Source organism: Varanus komodoensis, unplaced genomic scaffold (genome assembly GCF_004798865.1).
Source record: "Varanus komodoensis strain SLA01 unplaced genomic scaffold, ASM479886v1 scaffold121, whole genome shotgun sequence".
NCBI lineage: Eukaryota > Metazoa > Chordata > Lepidosauria > Squamata > Varanidae > Varanus > Varanus komodoensis.
In genome coordinates, this window is record NW_025335353.1 from 163,362 (window position 1) to 184,881 (window position 21,520).

The 21,520-nt window shown below is 47.0% G+C and overlaps 1 protein-coding gene across 1 annotated transcript in view; it reads left to right on the top strand.

The window, feature by feature from the left end:
- The window catches only part of A2M (alpha-2-macroglobulin), a 60,574-nt gene extending 49,106 nt beyond the window's left edge, over window positions 1-11,468 (top strand). Inside the window, exons 29-37 of the mRNA XM_044422201.1 lie at window positions 3,544-3,709; window positions 4,786-5,015; window positions 5,146-5,364; window positions 7,146-7,270; window positions 8,199-8,289; window positions 8,744-8,812; window positions 8,949-9,051; window positions 9,831-9,872; window positions 11,325-11,468. Of these exons, the coding sequence (XP_044278136.1) occupies window positions 3,544-3,709; window positions 4,786-5,015; window positions 5,146-5,364; window positions 7,146-7,270; window positions 8,199-8,289; window positions 8,744-8,812; window positions 8,949-9,051; window positions 9,831-9,872; window positions 11,325-11,350 (1,071 nt within the window). The 3' untranslated portion in view covers window positions 11,351-11,468. The remainder of the gene's footprint in view (window positions 1-3,543; window positions 3,710-4,785; window positions 5,016-5,145; window positions 5,365-7,145; window positions 7,271-8,198; window positions 8,290-8,743; window positions 8,813-8,948; window positions 9,052-9,830; window positions 9,873-11,324) is intronic.
- Window positions 11,469-21,520: the final 10,052 nt, after the last annotated feature.

The window sequence follows — 21,520 nt, forward strand, 5'->3', positions numbered from 1 at the left end:
TTAGCCGCACACACGGGCATCCAGACGCAAAGGGTCCCAAGCAGCGAGGGTCTTCTTCTGCTGCAGGAAGCCATGCCATGGTCACACTATCTAGAAATCACACAGTTGGGGGTGTTTCGCTAATGATCCCCTGTGTAATTCCACAATCTTTCACTGTTAACAGCATTAAGGGATTCAGAGCACTTGGGTTCCCTGTTCTAGTGTCCACAGCGTGGGATCGGATGCATCTTAATAATAATAATCCCCATTCAAGGAAGGTAGGGGTCATTCCACTTACCACCTGCAACCTGAGAAACCATTCCATGAAGCAAAATCTATATCTGTCTTATCCATCCATCCATCCATCCATCCATCAAAAGATGTTCTATCTCATCCCCTACACAATGTCTCAGGATGACTTACAATAAATAATGCAGTCATTTCTTCTTAACTCATTCATTTATGAATCAAATGCTTATTTACATATTAGAGTTCTCTACTACCTGATAGATAAAGCTTTCTGGGTTATCCTCAGAAGTCAAAAACCTAAAATAGGACATGATCAAACAACATGAGATATCAAACAACATTCAGCCCTTGCATTATATATTCCTGGGATGGTCAAGAAGACTGAATAGATCCCAAAATGGCCTTAAAGCCTTGTTGAGAATCACAGAATCATAGAATAGTAGAGTTGGAAGGGGCCATGAAGGCCATCAAGTCTAACCCCCTGCTGTTGCAGGACACCCAATTACACCATCCCACTCAGATGGCTGTCCAGTTTCTTGCCCATGTGCACCCACATTCTTGTATTCTATGGTAAAGAGTTTATTAAGGTCAACAGGTAGCACGGTGAATTTATTTATTTATCTATCAAAAATTGTATACTGATCCTTCAGTGCGTTACTTTCGGAATGGTTTACAAAGAGCTAAACATTAAAACAACCTAACGAAAACCAAGAACCTATGCAAGAATGCAAGCAAAACAAGCTAAATAGCAACAACACAAAATAGATAACAGCATCCTGAACCACTGCAACCCATCGTTATAATAAAAACCAATTTAAAAGCACATCTCCAGTCAACAATTAAAATAATGGGAAAATAAAAAGGGTTTGACCTGGTTCTGACATGTATGAAGTGGCAGTGCCAGGCGTGCCTCCTGGAGAATGGATTCCAGCTCCTCATGGAACCTATCTAGTATCTGGAAGACAGAATCGTTTCTTGAAGCCATGCCCAGGCCTTCTGGCCTTCAGCTTGTTAGGAAGAACTGGAGAGATAATTGGCTCAAAGCTGCCTCCCACAGTTGTTCTGTAGATAAGCACTGCTTTTGCTGTGAGAATGAAACTGTTTGCCTTACCGAAGCAGCTTTGCCCCCTGCCAGCAGGAAGCAGGGTGGGGAGTGCTAAAGGCTATGAAACAGTGAGAAAGAGGAACTTTATACAGTCTGTGTCTTTCATTCCTGACACAGAATAAATGCCATTCATTCATTTTTTCAGTCCTTGGGGAGAGGAATTTGATGCATTGCTTTCCCAGGCAGCTTGGAGGAGCATGTAGAATCTCCTGGCCTACTGAGGGAACCCACAGGTCACAGTGAAGGGGACTGTAAACTATCTTTTGCTTGTTCCTATTCTGCATCTGCATTTCATCTGTATATTTGATAAACTGTACATCTTTGAGGCAGTGATTTCTGTTTCTTCCTAAATATTTTTGAATCTAAAGTGAGGTTTCTGGGCTACACTGGGCTCCTGGGGTTAAAACAGTTCCTCAAATCTGAAATGGTGTTACTGAAATCAATCTGCACATGACCAGAAGCACTGTGCTCTTCTTTGGTCTGCTTTCCCTGTGTCAATCCTTCTTTGTCTTCAATTTTCCTTGCTTCTACCCATCCACCTTAGCGTCTAGACCAGTGATGGCAAACCTTTTAGAGACCGAGTGCACAAACTGCAACCCAAACCCCACTTATTTATCGCAAAGTGCCAACACTGCAATAAAATGTTAGTTTAGAAAAAACAACTCACAGCCAGTCCAAGCAAATATATCCTTGGCAGCACACTGACCGGCTATGCGAAAACTCGGATGAGTGGCGGCTAATGAGTGGCGGCTCGTGATGTCATCGCCTGGTGCCGCCACTCCTTTCCGAGCATGTGCATGGCTCCTGTGTGCACTGTTATCCGATGCTCGGCTGCTCGGGCGATGCTGGGGCGACTTGGCTCGCGTGCCAACAGAGAGGGCTCTGGCTGCCCACTGTGGCACATGTGCCATAAGTTCGCCACCACCGGCCTAGGCCCTCTGGGAGAGGAAGCGTGTGCCCTTACTGTGGGATTCCATCATTCATGCTAAGTCAAACATAGGTCCCATCCTGCATTTAAACACTGCCACAATGGCTTGGACTTCGGGGCGGGTGGGACATTTTGGACACCCTCACAAAATGCTGGCCATGAGCTGGGGCCGGCCCATTCACAAAGCCTTCATTTCCCAGGTGGCAAACTGGTGAAATGAAATGAAACAAACAGGGGAAAGTTTGCTCTTCGATAGACAACCACCCTCTTGCACCCAAAGAGCAATGGTGCTGAAGAACACAATGCAGAATGTTCTTCTTTGCAGAGTGCCAGCCCGCTAGTTAAACATCATTATCAACCCCATTAGAAGGAGCATCTCCTTCCATATGTGCCTGCCCACCCCTTAGGATCTAGGGCAGATGCCCTTCTCCGGGTGTCCTCCCTGAAGGAGATTAGGAGGGTGCCTACCCAGAGAAGGGCCTTCTCTGCGGTGGCACCCCAATTGTGGAATTCGCTCCCCAGAGAGGTTTGCCTGGTGCTGTCACTTTATTCTTGCAGCCAGTGTGGGTTGATAATTTTATCTATGTTATATTTTATTGTATTTTATCTATGTGAGCCATCCTGAGGTTTTCGCAACAGGACGGCATATAAATACTTTAAATAAATAAATAAATAAATATTCTTTTCCATGGCAGGCCAAAACCGTTTTATTTTCCCAAGGTTTTCAGACTTGTTTTAATTAGGGTTTTATTATTAGCTAAATGTTAGGACTCTGTGATTTATTTATTTATGCATTTTGTAGTGTTAAACTGTCCTGAGACTTCAGTAATGGGACGGTGCACGAAAGTTTCAAATAAATACAGAAATACAGAAATATAGAAACACAGCAAGTCAGAAGGGGTCTCTCGGGCCATCTAGTCTGACCCCCGGCTCCAGCCAGCTCCACTCATGACATGCCTACCATGAGTATGTCCAGCCTATCCCCCTCACTGATGGGGCTTCAACCACCTTCCATAGAAGCCCATTCCATACCCTGGGGGTCTCAAGTGTCAGGAAGTGCTTTCTGGCATCCAATTTGAACCTTGGTTCCCTGAGCTTTGCTCCATTTGACATGTCCTGCCCTCCTCTGCAGGGGAAAACAGGTCTCAACCCATCTTCATTATTAAATTTAAGAACTGTAAAAAAAGATTGCTTAGGGCCAGTGAATATGGGGGGCTGCCCACTGCCCTGTCTTGGGAGCTGCAGGCTCAGAAAACACCTTTCCTTTTTGCTCTCTCCCCAGCACTCAGTCCTGCGGAATGCTCTCTTCTGCTTGGAGACGGCATCGCAGCGGAGAGACATCCACATTTACACCTTGAGCATGATGGCGTACGCCTTTTCCCTGGCAGGCAAGGAAGAGAAGAGGGAAGAGGCGCTCCGCATTCTGGATGAGAGAGCTGTGAAAGGAGGTGAGAAGGAAAAACCTTGTCTTGGCCCTCTTTTTCCTTTCCACGCTAGAGCTGTGATGTGCCCCCTCTGTACACAGAAGTAACAGAACAGCAGAGCACCGGCTTTCCCCTCTGCCAGGCTGTGTCATCTCCAACGCTTGGGGAGGAGAGCCTTCTTTAAGGATTTCTTGTGCTTTCTCTGTGATGAGCACAGTTGAAATTGGGGCCTTCTTGGTGGTGGACCCTGGTCTGTGAACTCCCTTCCGGGGCTGGCTCTTTTCCTTTCAGCTTTTTTACAGACCCCGGAAAACCCATTTGAGTGAGATGGTTTTCAGCAGAGGTGTTTTCTAGTTGAGATTCTATGAAGGAATGGGCCAGTTGTGGCCTTCTAGAGGTCTTGGCCTCCCATCCCATTGGCCATAGCCACATAGCCAGTACCGAGGGATGGTGGGACTCGTAGGCCAGGAACATCTCATGCAGCAAAGCAGATGTTAAGGCCAAAGAGAAGGCAAGGGTGAGAAAGAGAAGTCCCGGAGGCTGCTTTCGATTCACTTACCAGCCCTTTGCCTCGCAAGCAGGCTAGTAATGCGGAGAGCAAAGGTGAGCAGCTGGGGGATGATGGAGAACCAGTGTGGGGTTATGGTAAGAGTGCTGGACTGGGGTCTGGAGAGATTCTGGTTCTAGCTCCACTTGGCTATGTAGCTCCCTGGCTGACTTTGGGCCACTTGTGGACACTCTGCCCAACCTACCTCACAGGATTGTTGTTCTGAGGATACAATGGAGAGGAGGAGGGGAATCCTGAAAAGCCAGCTGGAATTCCTTGGAAGGACAAAATGCGGGATATAAATGCAATGTGATGATGAGACGAGAATCTCACAGGAGAGGGTTGTCTTTGCAAGAATTTTGCCTCAAAATACCGGAGGTGATTTGGTTATGGAAAAGACCAATGTGGGGTTTGGCCAATGTGGGTTTTCATGCTTTGTCTCAAAAGGCTCTTTGGAGAAAAAGAGCCACTTTAATCTTGATGCTGCTTAAAAGACCTGAGTGGTGACTGAACAAGTGGATTCAAATGCCAATAATTCCTTCCCTCTCTGAAGCGGATGGCACCCTTCACTGGGAGCGGCCTGATAAGCCCGAACACAGGAACGACTTTCCGTTCTATGAGCACCGTGCTTCCTCTGCGGAAGTGGAGATAACGTCCTATGTGATGCTTGCTATAATAACCAGACATCCGGAACCAACCAAAGAAGAACTGGAGAAGGCAGCCTTATGTGTGAAATGGCTTAGCAAGCAACAGAATCCTAACGGGGGATTCTCTTCCACTCAGGTCAGTTCCTCCCCTCCAGGAAGCAGGCATCAGAGGATATTGGAGGAGATGGGGCACAGCCCCACTTTCCTAGTTTGTGGCCAATGCCCCCCTTCCTAGGAAAGTTTCACCGCCTTGCTCTCTGTTTCAGGACACTGTGGTAGCACTCGAGGCCCTCTCCAAGTATGCAGGCTTCATCTTTTCCAAGGGCAAACTAGCTGCGCAAGTAACCTTGATCTCTGGAGGAAACAACCTTGCTCAGGTCCATGTGGACAACAGCAACCGCATTCTGCTTCAGTGCCATCCTTTGCCCACCGTGCCTGGGGAATACGATGTGCAGGTGACTGGACATGGGTGCACCTATTTGCAGGTGAGTGTTGCCAGAAATTGCAATTGGTTCACACTGGGAGGCTTGGCTGGAGAGCAAGATGAGCGCAGGCTGAGGAGGGAAGGAGGGGAGAAGGTGGGTGAGGGAGGAAAGGGATGGAACCAGGAACTGGAGGAGGAAGGGTGAGGAGAAGCGGGGAAGGTGAAGGGTGAGCTCAGCTGCCTCTTTGGCTGGGCTTCGGAGAACAATTGCCATTGACAGTGGACAGAATTGCCAGGAGTGGAAAGTGGGTAGTACTGGATGCAGCTTGTAGTCCAGCATTGGAACTGCTCCTCCTCTCACCGTGGAGGATAAGGCGGTGGGGGGCAGCATTTTGTGCCATGCTTGCCTCCCCCATCGGTCTGTAGTCTGCCAGGTGATGCGAAAAATAATTTTAAAAACTCCCAACCCCCACAAAGCCAAATGCCCACCGAGATCCAAAAGGTAACATCTAGCTTGATTCCAAGCTGAATTTGACACTTGTAGGGGTCTGTAGCAGCTGTGATTTACAACTACAATGCCTTTTCTGTATTTATTTTTAAACTTTGATGTTGGTGGGGCAGAATGGGCTCTGCAAGGGGTGACGGGCTGCATTTTACCTTAGTGCATACCGCACAATTGAGGTTGCACTGGTTGGTTGTGCCGCTCGTGCAAATATTCCCCAGTTCTGTAGAGAATGAGTTCTTTCTGTTGAAGTCTGAAGGAAGCAAATCAGGGTAGTGATCTGGAGCTGTTAGGAACAAGTGACCAATAGGCAGAGTGTAGGGACTGGGGCCACTTCTCCCAAAATATAGTGTTGAAAGTGGAGATCTCAGGATCTGAATCTGAAGTCGAAGAAGTGGAGTCAGAATCCTTAGCCTGAAATGTCAAGACCAGTGAGCTTCAAAACAAGCCATGTGGCTGGTGAGGACCAGACTATTTCTGGTTTAGTGGGGGAGATACTGTGGAACAGGGAGGACCAGATGGGGAAGAATATAACTCAATCAGTCCTGTCATTCAGGATCAAGAGAGCTAGCCAAGTAAGTAATGTCTGGTTTGCCAACATCTGGCCTTCAAGCACTGGGAACCTCCCTGAGGGTGGAGCTCATTTTGATTGGAATGGAGAAGGCAGATTCAGTTTGATGTCAGCTCCTTGGCATGAGCAGTAATTCCCCTAATTAGGTGGCATCCTAACTTGACAGATGCCTTTTGCTAATGACCTCTGCAGTATTCCTTATGCATCACAAGGCCACTCTTGGCCAACCCCTCTTTAACATAACAAAAGATAGAAGCCTCTCCTCTGATATGCTGGGAAGGGAAAAGGAGAGAAGATGGAAGGAAAAGACTAGTTTCCGACAGAGACAGTGTAGCAGTTGAGGAAACAAGAGAGGTCAGACACAAGACCCCTGTGTGGGTCTGTCAGATGAGTTATTCTGACAGCAGCTGGGTGGTGACTTGGTCTTATACAGTCCCTCAGCCTGATCATGGGCCTCTCATCACTCTCACTGGATGCTACGTCTACCACTGAAGGCAAGTTCAGTGGTTTGTGAGGCCCTGGAAGCATGTTACCCCTTGGTGAGGCATGGTGCAGGGACTGCTGCTGTTGGGGGCTTGGGTTCAGCTTCCTCTGAATCAGGAAATCTTTGGTTGTCTCAGTGGTGTCAGAGTCCATTCCAGCCCCTCCATAGGTCATGCCACTGGCCTCTCTCCCTCTGAGTCATTGTCTAAGCCACTTTTGGAAGTCTGGATCATGACAGGTGTAGCCACAGAAAAAGAAACACCCTGGGATGCTGTTTCCTTTCCAGACCACCCTGAAGTACAATGTGCATCTACACCAAGAGCATGCTCCATTCCAGCTGGCGGTGGACATCACTTCCAAGAACTGTGATAGCTACAATTATAAAACATTTAACCTGACTGTATCTATCAGGTAATCTCTTCATAGGCCAAGGCTGAGTGCAGAGGGGGTGGGTGGGTGCCCTATTAGCACTGGGGCTGTAAGAGGGGAGGGGTACCCTGGGGATGGAAGAGCTACTGTATCCTTTCCAGAGCATCCCATCTACAGACCCAGAGAAGACCCATCCCTGAAATTCACAGATCATTAGTGGAAATAAATGTATAGAACTGGTGTGTGGAGTAACTGCTGACTTGTATCAGGAGATTTGGGGTCTCATCCTGCCCTCTCAAAGAAGCTGACTGGGTAGCCTTGGGAAATCACCTCCTCTCTTTCTTTATACTATTGTGTGGAAAATGGTGACCATCCCTCTGTATGACGATGCTGGATGGGAGACCTGAGTCCTGCATTGAGCAGGAAGTTGGCCCTGATGGCCTGCTAGGCCCCTTCCAACAGTACGATTCTATAGATGGCAACCCTCTATAGATGATGTGATGGTCGGATGGGAATGTGATTGACCATGCCGGCTGCACGTGATGGAGATTTGTAGCCCCAGACATCAAGAGAGCACCAGCAGGTTGGGGGAAACTGATTTAATACGTATAGATTTTGTACAGTTCCTTAGAAGAAGCACAGTATGTCCCACAGCTTTAGGCAGAGAACTGTCCCATTGTCCCAGATGTGTCCAGCACACCAAACCAGAATGGACTTCTGCACTTCAGTAACCAGTGTCTGTCCCACTGGTCATTTTGTTGTAAGCAAATGGCAATCCTGCTAAAGGGGTTTCCACGACAGACGGCAATGTGACAAGCTGGATGTCCAGAGATGCAAAGTTGATGTGTCCCGCATGCATGAGGAACCAGCAGGTGGTTATGGGGATGGCTTTGGAGGGCCGATGACCAGAAGAGCAGCAGCCTTGATTGGGCCGCTGGGGTCATGCGCCTTTTCCCGCTTTGTCTCCCAGCTATACTGGCCCACGCCTTGTCTCCAACATGGCCATCGTTGATGTGAAGATGCTGTCAGGGTTCGTTGCGGATAAACCCTCCGTCAGGAAGGTAACCTCGCTGTGCGTGTGTGTGTGTGTGTGTGTGTGTGTCCCCTTCGAAGACAAGGAAGGCCTCTGAACACAAGGATTGCCTTGCTTGAATCTCTCCTTACTGTCCATCTCACCTGAAGGCTGCCAAGCTGATGTGAGCGGGATGACCTCCTTCTTGCTCTCCCTCTAGCTTTGGCTACTAAGAGATGCAGAAGCTCCGTTGAGCTTCACAGCAAATGGGTGTTGTATTCATCCAGCTCCATTAGTGATCATCAGCACTATTTGCACACAATACCCATTAACTTCACATGTTCACTAAGGGCATTGCCCAGACCACCATTATACAGGTGCTTCCATTTCCCCCCTCCAAAAGCACCCTCTGCCCCACTCTCTTGATATTTTGGAGAGGGCCAGAGATGGTGGCTTGATTCCATTGCTCAACGACTATACACCCTCTCTTTCACCTCCTACAGTTGGAAACAAACAGGCACATCATGCGTACAGAAGTGAGCTCTGATCGTGTCCTGCTGTATGTGGATCAGGTAAGTGAGCAAGAGGGCAGAGGTGTGAGGGCAACACAGTTGTTCCTCTAGGATGGCCAATGGGCACCTTGAGAGGAGCTGGCACACTCCTGCCTGATCTTCCCTTTACATTATGACCTCGATTATTTGTCTGCAGTTGACCAACATGACCCAGACTTACAGCTTCGACATGCAGCAAGAGATAATTGTTGAAAACCTGAAGCCTGCCCTGGTGACTGTCTACGATTATTACGTGCTAGGTGAGAAAGCAAAGGGCTCGGGCACTGCGTGGAATTTCATAAAGTGCATTTTGCCGAGAAATGTAAAATGCCGTGCGAAAAGGATATTGATAAATGTCCTAAAACAAAATCCATTTAAGACACTGTGGGGACAGTGAGGGCTGTACCGAACTGGAAAAGGAACAGAGAAGAGCAGCTAAAATGAGCAGCTGGGACTGTAAAGTGCCAGGGCAGGGGAAGGGCAGACATGATTGAGGTGTTTAAAATGATGCCTGGCATGGAGAAAGTGGTGGGGGGGACATTTTACTCCCTTTCTCATGACACTTGAACCCAGGGTCATCCCTTGAGGCTGGTTGGTGGGAGGTTCAGGGAAGAGAAAAGGAAGGATTTCTTCACATAGTATATTGGTAAACTATGGAATTTGCTGCCCCAAGGAATGGTGATGGCCCCAGTCCGGGAGGCTTTCAAAGGGGACTGGTCAGATTCATGAGGAGAGGCCATCTGTAGCTACTGACCTTGCTGGCCATGTGCTCCCTCCTTCACTAGAGGTTTAGTGCCTGCACACACCAGTTGCTGAGGAGCTGGGTGGGCGGAGGTCTTGCACCCGTCCAGCTGGAGGGATCCTGCGGGCAGCTGGTTTGCCACCATGTGTGTGGAGTGCTGGACTAGATGGACGTTACCTTGATCCAGCAGGGCTTGTGAGAGCTGGGACTCTGTAGAGGGAATTTGGGAAGAAGTACTTGGGGGGGAAACACACACCTCAGCCCTGACCAACTTGCTCCCTTTCTTTGTATTTCCAGAAGAATCTGCCAACGCTCAATACACCAACCCCTGCGATTCAGGTATGGTATGAACAGAGCCTCTTGTACCCTCAGCCCTGTCTCTTGCTTCAAAACCTTCCCTCTCTCTGGCTGCAAAAGTTTTGGCTTGGACCATTCTCATCTGTCCTCACTTTCACATGCATTTGCCTGTCCTACCTTTCCATACTGTCTCCTCCCCCTTCTGCAATCATCTCAAAGTACTCTTTAACTATATATTTCAATGTTTGGTTAAATGTGTGCTTTGTCATGTTAACACTGCCAACATCGGTGCCACCTGGTTGCATAAGTGTGGCCGTTGGCAGATAATGCGTTTGTCAGCTGCTTATCAGCCTGAGAGGTGCTGCTCAGGCCTTTTTCCATGGGAATTTGCCACGATCAAATTTGCTGCCTACCCAGGAGAGGGGCAGTGGGATGCATCAAAAGAAATGATCAGTCTTAACTAGGGGTGGGAAAGGAATCTGTCTGGGGGTGGGGAACTGTCAGATTCCCTGGGCTTGGCTTGTTGCACTTCGGGCCACTTTGCACTGGCCCAGAGTCCAAGTTCTTGACCGGCCTGCTCAGGGGTTGTGTGGGCCACATGCCAGAAATTGTACCCCAGGTATTGCGCACCCAGCACTGCTTCCTGCTGCGTGCCACCTCCGCCACTGCTAGGTTGGTCACCAGGAGTGGCATCTGGCATGACTGCTCACAGTGCCCCTTTTCCGCATCCTGCAGCTGCTCCTGATGGGGAAGCTTGCCAGGTGAGCAACCAGGAATCTGCGAGTGTTCGTGGCCTTTCTCTTGGCTCAGCTCATTTTTGAGGACTGAGCCAAGCACGGAAAGAAGTCTGCAGATTCTAGAGGGAAGGATTCCAAAAGTGTCCTCCAAACACAAGTCTTAACAGGGTAGGGGTGGGCTTAGACTGGCATGCCCAGTGGTTAACTTCAAAAAGTGCCCTTTACTGACCAATTCTGGTGTGCTTCCCAACAAGCTGTGGCCAGCACCAGTGTAGACCCCAAATCCCAGTTTCCTTCCTCTCATTCTAAGTTGGGGGTGGAGAAGCTCAGACCCAGGGCTCAAAGTTGGTCCTCCTGGGGCCCAAAACTGTCCATTTCCCCTACTCTTGCTACTTTCTTTGCTCCTGCTTCTTTTCTGCACATTGTTTCATGGTTTCCCACCATTTTTGCCTTTCCTCCTCACCATTCTAAAAGGCTGAAATGTCCCTAGTACAGTTTAGTGAAGGGCCAGTAAGAGACTGAAGGTAAAATAGGCTGGTATTTGGCCCACCATTGGAATATGGCCCCTGAGAACTCCAAAAGTGACTTTGGTCCCGAAGCTGGAAGAAGGCCAAAGGAAGAAGGCATCTGCATCAGACAAAAATGTCAGCTAGCCAAAGTGGCCCACCTTGAATGGATTAAAGGGAAGATGCCTTCTGTCATCTTGGGTTGAATGTCTGCCTTAAAGATGCTTTTCCTGCTCCTTTCTCCTCTGCAGCTGAAGCACGCAAAGGTAACGCATGAAGCATGAAGCCACATCCATCGCCTGGATTTTGAGGCAGGCAGCAGTGCTGGAAACAGCAGCCTGGATTGTGCCTATGTGGCATTAGACAATCAGAAACAAATAAAAAGCTGGCCCATTTTTCTGGTGCTTTGTGACTCTCATTCTACCGCTTCATAGTTCCTGCAGCGTCTGTTTCTTCCTGTTTGGGCAGTGACCAAGATACCCTGAGGCCTGACAGTGGGGACATTCTGAAACCTATCAAATACTCCATTCTTTTGCCATGTGGGGCCTCTGGCTGTGTTAACTAGAACTCCCAGAATTCCCTCTGTTGGAGGGAGCCCTTTCCTCAAGGTTTCCAAGGGACCACATAGTGGCTGGGGCTATTCTTGCACTTCTTTTGTCTATCCACTCTTTTGTTTGTTTCTTTCCCTCTAGCCCACAATCAGCAACAAATTTGGGTGGCAAACTCATGCCTTAAAATCTGGTCTGCTCCAAACAGCCCCAGCCATGTGTGCAGATCAGGCCTTCTCTAGGGACCTTTGGGTTTTGGTCAATCCCTTCAGTCCAAGCCTTGTGGTTTGCCAGCCATATTTTTTTCTGTGTCCTGAGAAAACAATGCTGGAGGCAATTTGGTGGTGGAGGTTTGGCTGGTCCACGAACAGGAATGAAGAGAACAAGAGCAGGAGAGAGAGGAAGAGCATGCAGGGGACCTCCTGGCTGTTGGCTTTAACTATTGGGGATTCAAGGAAATTAAGGAAGATTGCTCATGCAAATCCTGCTGTTAAGGACAGGTGTAGGGCAAAGAAAGTCAGGATGGCCCCCAAAGGTTCTTAATGGGATAAGAAGGTTACATGGCAATGCTTCACTCTTCAAAAGATTGTCTGAGGTGCTCGTGACACAGTATTAAAGAAACCTTCCCTCATCACAAGAGATCTGTCCAACGATAGGCCAGTTCTAAATGCGCTGTGGGAGAGTCGTTCCTGATGCATCTGGATGGAAATGATCTTCAGGACCCATTTCAGTCAAGCTTCTTGCTGTGATATGAAACCAAGACAACTTTGGTCCTCTTTCTGGGTGACTGATGATGCCGATATGAATTCTTTAAAAAAATCATTTAAAATATTTCATGTTCACTGCCTAGGGTAGATCTCTCCCAAGGCTGCAGATAACAGTCAAATACATAATCAAATCAAGGCTACATCACAACCAGAAAAATTCAGGAAAGTTTGCAGAATGACATTCACCACCTACCTGCTCTTGCAGTGGGTGAGTGAGAAGGACCTCTCCTGCTCCTCTTAAAGTGTGGGCAGGCTGAGATGGGTGAAGTTTGTCCCGGGGTTCTGGGTCTCTCAACGAGGTTGAACATCACTGATTGCCAGAATCCTTCTGGGTGGGCTGGCAGGGAGAGCATTGCAGAGGCTCCAGCCTTTCCTAGGAGGTCATCTCCAGAAGCTGTCTTTGAGAGACCACAGCTGGGCCTTGGGTCTGTCATTTTAGCATGACTTGCAGGTCTCTTTTCTGTCCCCTACACTGTTGAACATCTACACAGAACCACTGAAAGAGTTTGTCCCAATGTCCTCAATATGCTGATGACACTCAGCTCTATCTTTGTTACCAGACTCCAATGAAGCAGCTTATACTCTTGAACATAGCATCAACTTCATAATGGGCGGGATGAGGGTGAAGTCACTGAGATTAAATTCAGTCAAGAGAGAGATAAATAAACAGAAGAAATAAATTCTGTTAATCAATAGAAAGCTTCGTTCAGAGATGGGATTCAGGTTATTTGGGATAGGGTTGTGATCCCCCTGAAAGATGAGACTCACAGGCTGGGTTTATACAATGCAACAAGCAACCCTTCCCTCCTCTACCTTCCTAATTCATTCTGATTCCCTGCATCCCCAAATCCCAGGGCCAGACCCTAGATTCAGCACATAACAACCCAAGCATGAAGAAAGCAGTTTTATTAAAAGACACTGGACAATATGGGGCAGAGGGTCTTAAAATGACAACAATGAGGGTAGGGAGGGGAATGGGGAATTGGAGAGCAGCAATTTCACTGGACTCACACCAGTTGGCTCCCCACCAGATGCCCAGGCCAGTTGGCTTCTTCCAACTGAAAATAGCAAAGCTAGCCATTTCTCTTTTCCCTCTACTTACTCCTATGGGAAGGGGACAGTTCATTTTGTTCCTTAAACATATGCTAATTGCTGGATGAGCACATGATTGTTCTTGATGACCTGGTCTCTCTGCTGCCTGCCAGATCATCTCCCCATCTTCTAGGGCAAAAAGCTTGGCTCTTGCAGGCTTGTGTAAAACATGATGATAGACCCTTCTTTGCATTGCATGATGATTTCTCCAGGGTGGGAGCATATTTCAGAGGTTCCAAATGGAAGGGAAATGTACAACTAAATCATATGAATGGCCGCTTGCCCATTGGGAAAAGAAATGCAATGGAATTTGCAAAGCTTCCCCCCAGGCATGTCCTTCCCTTCTTCCTTGGCATGGTGTCCATGGAGGCCAGCACCACAGTGATCATTTTGGCCAAGACAGAAAAGATAGCAACTGAGAATGTGATGCTGAAGGCGCTCTGCTAGAGAAATCAGATCTCTTTCCTTGGCAGGGCAATGAACAAGAAGGAAGAAGGAAAGCAGTAGAGAGATTAGGACAATGTAGGAGATGTTCCAGTTAATGGATTTAGCTGCTGGTGTTTGTAGATATTTAATGAAGATTCCTAAAACAGAACCTGCAATGATGGAGCAGAACAGTGTCAAGGAACTCTGGCTCTCTTTCCCTGCTGAGCTGGCATTGCTTTGGGTCCCCGGCACATAGACACAGCTCAGATATACCTTTACCCACACTATTTGGTTTCTTCTGTATGCTCATGCCTCCAGCAAAAGGAAAGCTGAAGTACGAGGTGAAGGAGAGAAGACCTCAGAAATAAGTTCAAGAGATGTAATTTCCTTGCAGTCCACTGGAACAGAAGTCCTCTCTCTGAGGCTCATGAGAACTGAGTTCAAGATACCAAATTGGTAAACCGTTGTGTGTTTGAAGAGTCAACTGGGCGGCAATGATTTTGCTGCTGGGTTTAAGTAAGAATGCAACCCATAATGCTGCTGAATGGATTAGCCTGGAGCCTCTTGGGGAATGGCATCTGGACACAGAGATGGAGGAGGAATTCATGCTACAAGGACACTTCTGGCTTTAGGGACAGGCCAGGATTGCAAGAATTCTGTATTTATTCATTGAAAGAGCCACTGTACTGCCACCTCTTTTTGACCCTGCAAAACAGTCCCAAGATGACTTAAAATGGAAAGACAGTGTAGTGAAGAGGGTGCTGTGTCCCCAGGAGGGAGCAAGGGGTTGAGTCCTGTTTTAGGATTGCAGACTACAGGTGGTGACTTCAAGGACACAAGGGAGGGGAGGAAAAACATCTAAGGGTCAGAAGATTCTCAAGGACTGACATGTCCCCCTGTTGTTGAATTCCACCTGGAGGCTCAGGAGATGGGAATAATGGTTCCGATTGCTTGGGGCTGGGGAGATAAAAGAAGGGCTTCCAAGCTAGCCCATTGATCTCTTCCTGAGAGAGACATCTGCAGCTGGAGGCTCTGCTCGTCTGTGCTTTGATCCGCTACTTCTGAGAAAGCATGCTAAGTATTCTGATGGTTATTAGTCTTAGACTACTTTTAGGTCTGGGGTGGCCAAGGGGCTTGGGATTTTATTTCAGGTCTGGGATGGCCAAGGGGCTTGGGATTTTAAGGTTTAAATGTTTAATCTGTAAATTGTATGCTGCTACCCATCTTCCCCCTCCTTTTGTGTGTGTGCATTCATGCTCCTGAGAGTGTGTACCCTTTTAAAGTTCCTCCATTCCTGTTGTCTGTGTTTGTTTAATAAAGCTTCTGTTTCCATAAGTACTTGGGTCATCATACTTTGAAGTCCAGTGGATTCAACCACTTGGGGGCATGTGTTTTTCTCCCTCTGGGAACTGCGATTAACTGATTAGGAAAGGAACATTTCTTCACAGGTTAAAGATGACTTGATGGCACTTTACAGCAGCAGTAGCAGGCACCATTCAAAGCTAGAGTAAAATATGAAAGAGAAAGCAGGCCTAGTAACATTGCAGCAGCAAATGTCTTCTTCTCTCTAGGACTGGAATGAAGCCAGCAAATTACAGACTATTGCAAGAGCAAGAGCTCAGTATTGGGCTGCTGGGTAGGAATTCAAATCAAATTTGTATGTGGGCTTTCATCAAGAGATGCTCCTTTACATTCTGTTCAGGTTTCCATGCGATAATGTAGCACTTGGGAAGAAAGATGCAGCCCAGCAGCCCAGCACTGGAGGCCAAGATGGAGAAGACCTGCACGGCCACCATGTACTTTCCCCTAGTGCTCAGGTAAGTGGGCACAAAAGACACCCAGACGCTGCAGAAGACCAACATGCTGAAGGTGATCAGCTTGGCCTCATTGAAGGCCCCTGGCAGCTTCCTGGCTAGGAAGGCCACCATGAAGCAAATGGCAGCCAGGAAGCCCATGTATCCAAGGGCAGTGTAGAACATGGCCACAGAGCCTTCATTGCATTGTAGGATGATGTGTCCTGGCTGGGAGTGCATGTCTGAGTCAGGGAAGGGAGGAGAGGTGCCCAGCCAGAGGCAGCAGACAACAACCTGGATGCTGGAATAGAAAATGACAATGGAGTTGGCCAAAGGCTTTCCCAACCAGTTTCTTGCCCTGTTTCCTGGTTTGGTGGCCAAGAAGGCCAATACCACAGTGAATGTTTTGGCTAAGAGAGAAGAGACGGCAACTGAGAAGATGATGCTGAAGGCTGTTTGTCGCAGAAGGCAGGTGACCTTACTGGGCTGTCCAATGAAGAAGAAGGAGGACAAGAAGCAAAGCAGGAGGGCGACCAGAAGAATGTAGGAGAGGTCACGGTTGTTGGCTTTGACCACTGGGGTGTCTCGGAATTTAATGAAGATTCCTAACACAAGTCCTGTGAATAAGGAGAGCATCAGTGCCATGGAAGCCAGGGAGATCCCAAGAGAATCTTCATAGGTCAGGAAGGTGATCATCTTGGGAGTACATTGATTTCGGTCCTTGTTTGGATGATGATCGTCTGAACACTTGGTGCAATGGTCAGCATCTGAAAAGAGAAAGAGAAACATCTCATCCTCCCTTGCCAACAACGCTTATTCAGTGATCCCTGTCTTTAGCATCCAAAGTCCAATGTGGGAAATCCCTGGTCCCCATTGCCTTCCTGTGCTCTTTTAGAGCTTTTGCTTAGACATCTTTCTCTGGAATTTTCTCTTTCACAGTTAATTTGTCAACTGAATCCTTATGAGGCGACTCAGGCTGAAGGAGATTTGACCAGGGGCTCACATCACTGGCTGTGTCTCTTTTGCAGGTCACATGCTGTGCCAATCTGAATGAAGTGTGGCAAGTGAGCTCCATGGGACATACCTGAACAGTGGCTTCCCTGTGCTGTGTGGCTGAAGTGGTGTGCACAGAGAATCAGAGAACTGCAGAGTTGGAAGGGGCCAGAAGACCTGGAGGTCTGTCCACCTTCTGTTGCAGAACACTGAGTTACACCACCCCACTCATATGATTCTCCAGCTGCTTTCCAGTTGTGTTGTTCCCATCCAAGCTGGTGTATGGGGCAGGCAAAGCACAGGAGCAGAACAAGAGTGCCAGCATGCCGTGCAAGCCCCAGTGGTGTAACAAACTATCCAAAATGCAATTTATTGTACAACTTAAAAAATGTCCCACCTAGCTAAAGCAAACACTATGCAGTGGATCAAAATGAAGTAAGACTGCTGATGCAATATGGGGACAAGGATTATGCGAGGCAGAGCATGCCACAAAGGAGCCTGGGATGCACAGATCTCCAAATTTTGGGAAATTATTGACCTCTGAGGTACAGTGTGCTAATTCTTAAATGTTTTGATTCAATGAATTAGAAAGCAGGTGACAAAAGTGCTGGTTGGTGAGTATCTTTATATACAGGCAAGTATATTTGCCTACAAGGGAGGGAGGTGTCTGATGGTCATGCTGCCACATCACTTCTCAACAGAGTACGGTAGAACAGTGAAAATGGTACCGCATAGAAGTGTATAAATTTATCTTCACTTTGAGACTAAAGATTATCACCTAACTGTAATTTATTGTACTTTTATTGCAAGGTACATTGCTCTTGGTCAGATCTACACATCATGCAGTTACACCTGATGCCTCTCGAAAGTGTCATTGCCTAACATTTCTAAGGAACAGTTGTGCGATATTTTCCCTCAGAGGCCAAGATACTTCAAAACTGTGCAAACAGCATAGATAACTTCTGCTACATTTGTGGTGAGGTTACATTTGCATCTCAAAAATGCAGTATGATGGCAGTGGTAAAAAAGGCATGCCACCTATATTTTGGATGCAAAATAGAGGTTCAGGACAAGAGTTGGGCCCCTCATTATTGCTGCATTATATGTGCAACAGATCTGCATCATTGCCTTTCACAGTCCCAATGGTGTTGAGGGAACCAACCAATCATAGTAGGGAGTGCTATTTTTGCATGGTTCCCCCAATTGCAAAACGAATATCAAGAAAGAAGTGGACCATGGAATATCCAAACCTTCCATCCATACTGTGTCCTGTACTGCATGGGGAGGACTGCCAATTCCAGATCCACCAGAATCCTACTCACTAGACTCAGATGATCATAAAGATGATGAACTTGCCAGTTTCTCATGCAAAAAGCATGAAAATGTTACATGAAATACCAATAAATGAATGGAAATTTACGTTATTGGTATCAATTAAAAGGTAAATTTATAATAATCAGTGTGGCACCAATCTCATTGCTATATCACATTTTGCAGAAAATTTATGGTGCATTATTATTATTATTATTATTATTATTATTATTATTATTATTATTATTATAACATTTCTATGCCGCCCCTTGCCGAAGCCTCGGGGCAGCTTACAACACAATAAAATACATTGAAATACAAAAGAACATAATAAGTTACCATAAAATACAAAAATACCAAAAAAATACATTGAGTCACAAACATCATAATATAAAATTAAAATTATCAGTATAAAATAAGCAAATAAAGAATATAGGAGGAGAAAAGAGAAGGAAGAAGAAGTTGCCCTGGCCAGATCATATATTTTAACAATTAAAATGATGTTTAAATAAAAAGGTCTTTACCTGGTGCCAAAAAACCAGTAGCGACGGTGCCAGGCGGACCTCTTTGGGGAGTGAGTTCCATAGGTTGGGTGCCACCGCAGAGAAAGCCCTCCTCCGAGTACTTACTCTCCTAATTTCTTTCATGGAGGGTTCCCGGAGAAGGGACTCTCCCGCAGATCTCAAAGGGCGGTCGGGCATATATGGACGTAAGCGCTCGTTCAGGTAGCCAGGACCCAAGCCGTTTAGGGCTTTATAGGTCATAATCAACACCTTGAATTGGGCCCGGGCTTCAATGGGCAGCCAGTGAAGCTGACGGAGGACTGGAGTCATGTGAGCATAATGCCCCGTCCCCGTTAGCAACCTGGCAGCTCTATTTTGCACCAATTGAAGTGTTCGGACCGTCTTCAGGGGAAGCCCCACGTAAAGCGCGTTACAGAAGTCTAGGCGGGAAGTCACCAGTGCGTGTGTCACCGTTGCCAGGCAGTCGAACTCCAGGTAGGGGCGCAGCTGATTAATCAGCTGAAGCTGAAGGAAGGTGCTCCTCGCCACCGCTGTCACCTGAGCTTCCAAAGAAAGCTCTGGGTCGAGGAGTACTCCTAAGCTGCGGACCTTGTCCCTAAGACATCCCACTCATAAGTTTGAATTATTTGGATGCAATTTTGACCTGACGATGTATCTTGGAAACTGGAGGCAATTGATACTCAGGACTTAATTGTCCTTTATTAGTGACCCAATTCTGGTAAAATTTTGCTACTTTCAATTTTGAGGCTTTCTCCTTCTAGACCAGTGATATGTGTCACTGCCAGCTGGAGGATTGGAAAAAGGGGACTGGAATATTATTAATTAATTTATTTATTCATTATTACAAACATTTATATCCCATCCCTCCAACAAGCGATCAGGATGACTTACGTAATATAAAATTACAATAATGCAGTAAAAAATCCATAATTATTAAAACAATATAAAACAGGACAGTATAAACTAAATAAAGGAAAAGGGAGGAAAGAATGGAAAATGCGACTGTGGGGGGAAAAAATCTTAAAACACCTAAAACTCTTGATTATTAAAATGATGGTTGAATCAAAAGGAATAGTTGTCTACACTGAGTAGGATTCTCTGCAGGGTGTATCATTCCTTAACAAGAGCTTTCAGAACACCCACTCTCTTGGAAGACTTTTTCCTTGTTCCCCAGGGGCTAGATTTTCCTCAGTAATCATTCACCTTCCTGAGAGGAGATGGTCCCTTCCGGGCAGGGAGCGCAGTCATAGCAGCAAATTGGCTTTCCTTCCTGAGCCACCTTGAAGAATCCTGGGTGGCAGCTCTCCACACACCTGGCCTTGGGCAGGGGCTGGGCACAGAAGCAAAGACCACCAGGAAGATGTGTTAGAGCTACTTCAATGAGGTAAAGTGGAGGCAGCATTGCAATGGACAGGTATGGACTTCTAGGACTGAAGCTGATCCTGCAAGTAGGGCTGTGAAGATCAGCCTGGAATCGCTCCCTATTTTGCTCACTCAACTTCATTCCCATGCTTGAAAAGTATGTGAAGATGCACAAGAGAGCCAGGGTGGTGTAGTGGTTAAGAGCATTGGACTGGGACTCAGACGATCTGGGTTCTAGTCCCCGCTCAGCCATGGAGCCAACTGGGTGACTTTGGGCCAGTCACAAACTCCCAGCTGAACTTACCTCACAGGGCTGTTGTTGTGGGGATAAGATGGAGGAGGAGAATGAAGTAAGCTGCCTTGAGCCCTTTGTAGGAAAAAGGTAGGATATAAATCGAAAAATAAATAAATACACAAACAAACAAACAAACAAATAAATGTCATGTGTGTGGAACATGTGGCTGGCCTCTTGAAATGTGTTTGAGGTACTTCACTGAAGGAAAGGAAAGGCGGTGTTGGAATGGACAGGTGTGAACTTCTGAGAGTGAATCTGATCATGAAGTAGGATTCAGAAGATCAGGCTGGGTTTTCTCCATCTCATATGCAAAGAAGTGAACACACACAAGTCATGTGTGTAGGAAAATGTGGCTGACCTCTCAGATTCTCTTGGACTTACTTCCTGCCAAATGCCCACACAACCACTTGGTGGAAGGCAGGTTTTGAGCAGAGGGGAAGTGGCCTGGAGTCTGGGAAGCTGAGCCAGAGGCACTGGACAGATTCTCTCTCCCAGTTGGGATTCCTCACACATTGCTGGCTCTATGTAAACCTAAACCCATGCAAATGAACCCAATGCGCATCCCTTCTCAAATACTTTTATTGGACAGAAAAAAGAATGAAATGAAGGCATGGTTTTCTTCACCTTGTTGAGCCATTGGAACCACAGGATGGCATCTTGGTCAATGGTGCATTTCGGTCCAGACAAGTCCTGTCTTTCTATACTCCCGAGTTGCAATTTTAAGATAGAACTGTTGGGAAACTTCACCCAGTTGACAATGTCCAAGTCAGCTGCCAGGTCTCCCTTTTCATCCAAATACACTCCATCCATGGAATGATTGTGAAACTGGGGGCTTCTCAGGAAGGGGTGGAGCTGGAATGGGAGAGAAAGCGCCAGCACTGAGGAAAGATGAAGCCATGCTGGATTCCCCAGGTTTTCCCTTTTTGCTAAAGGCTCATTCCTGATTGAAGTGACTGGTGTATCGTTTCAAGTTCAGAAGTGCTCTGCCTTCATCCCTGAAAGCCCTTGATCTGATTTAGGAGGGTTGGAAGAAGAAGCCTTCTGCTGTAATGATGGAAACCTGTTCTGGAATGTGGGCTTGGTCTTAACCTCAGGGAAGGTGACGCCATCCTGTTCAGGGGGCAGGTCTCAGCATTTCTTAAGTGGCACCCAGTGGCCAGGCTGTACAGACTTACCTGGGAGTCCCTTCAATTGTAGGCTCACAGAGGATTGGACGGGGAGTCTCACATGTGGCCTATGAGTGAGAGAAAACCTGACTATCTTGCGTTAATTTGTGCAACTTAATCAAAACCATATTTTGCGTGCAGAAAGGTTATCTTTTGACTGCCAATGATAA